Source organism: Chaetura pelagica, unplaced genomic scaffold (genome assembly GCF_000747805.2).
Source record: "Chaetura pelagica isolate M959 unplaced genomic scaffold, ChaPel_1.0 scaffold294, whole genome shotgun sequence".
Classification (NCBI taxonomy): domain Eukaryota; kingdom Metazoa; phylum Chordata; class Aves; order Apodiformes; family Apodidae; genus Chaetura; species Chaetura pelagica.
Genome location: NW_009953068.1, coordinates 1202038 through 1206923, shown reverse-complemented (window position 1 = coordinate 1206923; position 4886 = coordinate 1202038). Strand labels below are relative to the sequence as shown.

The following is a 4886-nucleotide window of genomic DNA, read 5'->3' as shown; positions in this document are numbered from 1 at the left end:
GATCAGAAGGCTACAGATAAAGCGAGGAGGGGATTTAGGCAATTGGTAATGCCCTTGGTCAGACATACACCTCAACGGGTGTGTGGCAAAAAGGTTTCTGGAGGCAGGAGGGCTGGGGAGCTGCTGGCATGCGAGGGGGGAGGCAGGAGCTCCGGGCTTGTGGCAAGAGCTGTGTGAGCAGAGCCCTGCCTGCACTGCCCTGTCTGCCCCAGGCTGAGCAGCTCCTGCTCGGGGGGTGTGTTGTGCCCACTGCAGCCCCCAGCACCCACCATCTGTCCATCCATCCAGGGCTGCAAACGGGGGGCAGGCTGAGCTCAGCGCGGGGCTGTTCGGCTGGTTTGCTGTTCTGGTGTGTGGGTGTGTGTGTGTGTGTTGTTTTGATGACCACGAGAAATGTTACATCATTACATCCAAACAAACACCCTTGGATTTTTGTTACTCTACTTCTGAACACCGCAAAACACAGGAGCAACGTGACACAGACGGGAGCGGTGCCGGGGGGGGCGATGCTGCCGCGTCGGAAAACAATCCCTGAAGCCAACGATGGGAGGGGAGAGATGGGAGTCAATACAGGTCGCAGTTTCCATTTACAAGAGCCCCCAGGAGGGAGGACCCGCAGGCCGTGGCTGCCAGCACGGCTGGTGTCCGTGGCGGGGCTGGAGCTGCCCCGGCTGCCCTGGAACCCGCTGCGCGGGCAGCGCCGTCACCGGCCCGGGGCGAAGATGAAGTCGAGGGCTTGGCGCTCGGCCGCGGCCACGTTGGGGTGCCACAGGTCCACCATGAAGACCACGCGGGGACCCTCCTCCGGGGGACCTGGGTGGGATGGAAGCGCGGGGTGAGTCTGCTCCCACCCTGCTCCCCGGGGGAGAGGCTGATGCTCGGGTGATGGGCTCCATACCAGGAACCTGGTGCCTGGACCCCCTGGCTGAGTGGGCACCCCCAGTGCCATCCCAGTAAACAACACCTGCTTACTGGGAGCCCAGAGCTTCCAGCAGCCAGCGTGGGGCATGGTGCTCCCTGCCAGGGCTGCGGGGTTGCTTTGGGCTGTTGGACCCTAAGGATTCCCATCACAGGGAAGCAGGGAGGATCCAGCTATCCCAGCTATGCCATGGCTCTGCACTGAGCTGTGCCCCCAGCTCCACAGCAGGGTTGGTGTGGGAGCAGCAGCTTTTGTTCTCCCACTCTCTTCATGCTCCCCTGCAGAACAGCTGTTCCGTGGTGCTGCCATGGTCGGGAGAGGATGGCCAGCCCTGTGCTGGGCTGGAGGGGCTGTGGGGCTGCAAGCAAGGCAGGACGGGAGCAAGTCCTGGGGCAGCTGAGGAGAGGGCTTGAGGGGGTCCATGGGGCAGGGGGCACTGGGATGCTGCACTGCCCTGCAGAGCACGACCACGTGTGATGGGCGAGCCCACCAGGACACGGACAGAGCAACTTGTCCTCCTCGAGGGCAGCAGCAGTGCAACCCCCACGGGATGCTGGTGCCTTCAGACAGCTTGGCAGGAGAAGAACTGGGCACAATGGCCCTGCCTGCCTGCTCCTCCCAGTCCCCCGGGCACGTGCTGGGCTTACCTTCGTGGAACGCCGTGTGCAGGAAGGAGTCGTCAAAGAGCAGGCAGCGACCCTCAGCCCAGCACTGTGGCTCACCCCCCACCACCAGCTCACAGCTGCTGGGCGTCTTCAGACCTTCAGGCACCAAGAGAGAGAACAGGGAGGGTCAGGGGATGCTGCGCTCCCTGGGACAAGGGGACCAATGGCAAGTTCCAGACGAGCTCCACGCTGCTGCTGAGGGGTTGGCATGGCAGAGTCCAGGGGTTAAATTGCATTTGCAAGCTGAACTCTGAGCCTGCTGCAGTTCAGCCCTACCTGCTCCCCTACCTGCTCTCTCCTGCTCCTTGTGTCCCCAGCTGCTGCACGTTCCTCCTGCTGTACCCAAGTGAGCTCAGCCTCATGGGCACCTTCTTTTGTACCTGAAACAGCTGCCAAGTCCCCAGAGCCCACAAGCACAGGGTGTATGTAGAAAACATTTTCCTGGTGCATTTTTCTGTCTTCAGGACCGAAGGCAGAGCCTGCCCTCACCTTCTTCCAGCCCTGCTGCAATTGCTTTGCCTGCTGCAGGGCTCGGGTAGGGGAAAAGGCTGCATGGGGACTGGAGAAATGGGCTCAGTTCCTGGCTCTGCCACAAGCTCCCCACTTGACCTTGCATCATGCAACCTTGTCACTCAGTCCTCAGCTGCAAGGACAGAAATTGAGGGGAGGGTCGCAAAACCTCTGTTAAGGGAAGAGGCTCCTTGAAGGCCACATAAAGAAGGACAATCCCAGAAATAAAATAGGTCTGTTCCTAAAATACTAGCACAAGTCAGGCCAGTTTGGCAAGGGTTTATCCCATGTCCCCGTGCACCGGGAATGTCACCCCCCATAGTGCTGGGGACCACTGGAGCTGGTGCAGAGTCAACCTGCCCCCAGGATGCAGCCGTGGCAGAGAAAAGGGCCAGGGCTCACATGGCCTGCAAATGGCAACGATGCAGCAAATGAGCAGGGATGGATCTCACAGCAATGCCAAAACCAAGTGAGCGCAGCAGGGACTCCCAGCTGCGCAGCAGAGCTGAAAGCACAAAAAGCTGCTCTGCTTTTCTAACGGATGTAAAAAAGCCTATAAAACCCCAAAGCCATTTCTCTGCACAACAGCCTCAGCTGGAGATGCTCCAGCTGGGAAGGTGGAGCTGAGCAGGGGGGAGGTGGCAGTGTGCAGCATCTCCATCGCACCCTGGGGAATGCTGCCCTGGTCCTTGGAGGGGCAGGGCTGGTGCCTGTGCTGGACCCCATGTGCTCAGCAGAGCAGTAGAAGGATTGGGGTAAATCCAAAAGAGTGACTCGGCTACGCTGATGCTGGTCTGGCTTTTCAGAGCAAGCTGAAACACACCCATGGCCTGGGCACAGTTTATGCCACATACCCAGAGGTGGAGATGTCAGTGAAATCTGGGCACTGAGGGTTGGCCCAGCTCCACACCCTGGAGCAGGATGTGTATGATCCAGCCTGGAGCTCACCTCACTGGGCCCCTCCCAGGAACTACTCTTGGACCCTTGCAAGAAGAACACATCTCCTCAGCATCCCAGAGAGGGGGAAGCCAGCAGCCGGGTGGTGGGGCTGGCACCGGCAAGGACAGGTCCCAGCTCCCCAGCAGCTCCCCAGGCCTGGAGAACTCCTCAGAGCAGCTCTGCAGACTGATTCCTATTCCCAATAAATGGCCAGTCACCGCCTGAGCATGTTTACCCGAGAGGAGTTGGCTGAACAAGCAGGTTTGGTGTTTGCCAGCAGGGCCCGTGCGGTGCCTCCCCCGGCGCGATCTGTGCCGCTTCCAGCGCGGCAGAGTCCCGGCCATCTGTGCTGCCTGGGCTCTCCCCGTCCCGGGCAGGGAGCACTGTGCCACCACCAGAGGGGATACCCCAGGACCCCCACCCCTCATCTGCACCAGAGCAGCATCTCTGCTCACATCTGCATGTGTCACCAGCCTGAAATCCCAGGAGAGGGGGAAGTGCTGGAGGGGAGGTGCTGGGAGACAGCTGGGTCCCTGGAGCAGCACCTCCAGCTGCCCCGCACCCCAGAACGGAGCGTGGGGGTGTCTGCAGACTGGGGGCTGTTCTGAGACCCCTGCACAAAACCAGCTCCGGATCTTGCACAGCTGGGAGCCCACATCTCCGGGTTGGTGAGAGAAGGAGGCAAAATGCTCCTGCTGTGGCGTTGGGAACCCCAGGAGGTTGGGCACCTGGGGGGGATGGAGCACTGGCCTCTCCTGGGGAGGATGCTGCCAGAGCCCCCAGACCTCCCACACGCCAAAGAGGAGCAGGGACCTGAGCCAGCCCCAGGGCTCCAATCAGTGGCTGAACTCGGAGAGCATCGGGTTCCAAAGGCCTTTTTGAGGCTCCTGCACCCAGGCACAGCTGACTCCCAACCACCACCCATGGCAGGATGAATCCTCCCCCCAGCCTCTTACCTAGATGGCAGCGGATACGGATGTTGGTGGGTCCGTAGTGCTCAGCGATGACGGTGCCGGGGCTCAGCATGGAGATGCACGCGTTCCCAAAGACATTGTTGCCAATGCAGGTGCGAAGGCTCCCGAGCAAGCGGTACGTCCGTGGGCATCTCCTGCAGTTCCTGGGCACGCACATGCCCTGGTTCACCAGGTAGAAGGTGAACCACTCCCCGGTGGGCGTGCTGTTCATTTTCCATCCTTGTGGGAGGCTGCAGTTTGAGAAAGCTTTGTAGAGGGTCTCAAACTCGCACAGGATGGTCTGAAAGTTGCGCTCCAGCAACTCCACGTCGTGCTTTTGAGCGTCCCGGGAGAAATAGGGCATGGTTGGCAAGTCAGGCAAGAAGAAGACTTCTGGCTTCTGGATGGATGGCCGGCTGTTGAGGTACCGGCCCTGCTCACGGATGCCCTTGTGGATCCTGCCCATGCCAGACCAGGAGTACCGCTTGGCGTACTCCTGCAGGTTATGGTAGAGTTTCTGGTTGAGCCCGTCGTGGTGGGTGCAGCGCACGCACTCGGGCGAGTGGCAGTAGATGTACCCGTTCTGCACGCCGTTGGCCTCGGCGCTCTGCATCAGGGCGTTGACGGTGGCGTAGGCGCGGGGCTGCTCCCGCCCCACGTGGTAGCAGTACCAGACGAAGAGGACCAGGAGGCAGGCGACGGCGGCGAGGGCGCTGGTGTTGCAGTCCCGGAAAGACTGGATGCCCGTGGCGATGAAATCCCGGAGTCCATCCAGGGACCAGCTCCAGTCCATCAGCCACTCCAAAGACATGGTGGTGGTGCAGCGGGCGGGGGGGGTGCGCAGCGGCGCCCGGCGGTCAGTCCTGGTGCTCCCCAGGGGCACCCACACCATGCAGCGGG

The 4886-nt window shown here is 61.2% G+C and overlaps 1 protein-coding gene across 1 annotated transcript; it reads right to left on the bottom strand.

The window, feature by feature from the left end:
• Positions 1-703: 703 nt before the first annotated feature.
• On the bottom strand, positions 704-4878 carry ASPHD2 (aspartate beta-hydroxylase domain containing 2). The gene is made up of 3 exons (XM_009996825.1): positions 3990-4878; positions 1567-1680; positions 704-813 (listed from the first exon to the last, which is right to left on the bottom strand). The coding sequence occupies exons 1-3, from the start codon at positions 4876-4878 to the stop codon at positions 704-706; spliced, it is 1113 nt and encodes a 370-aa protein (XP_009995127.1).
• Positions 4879-4886: the final 8 nt, after the last annotated feature.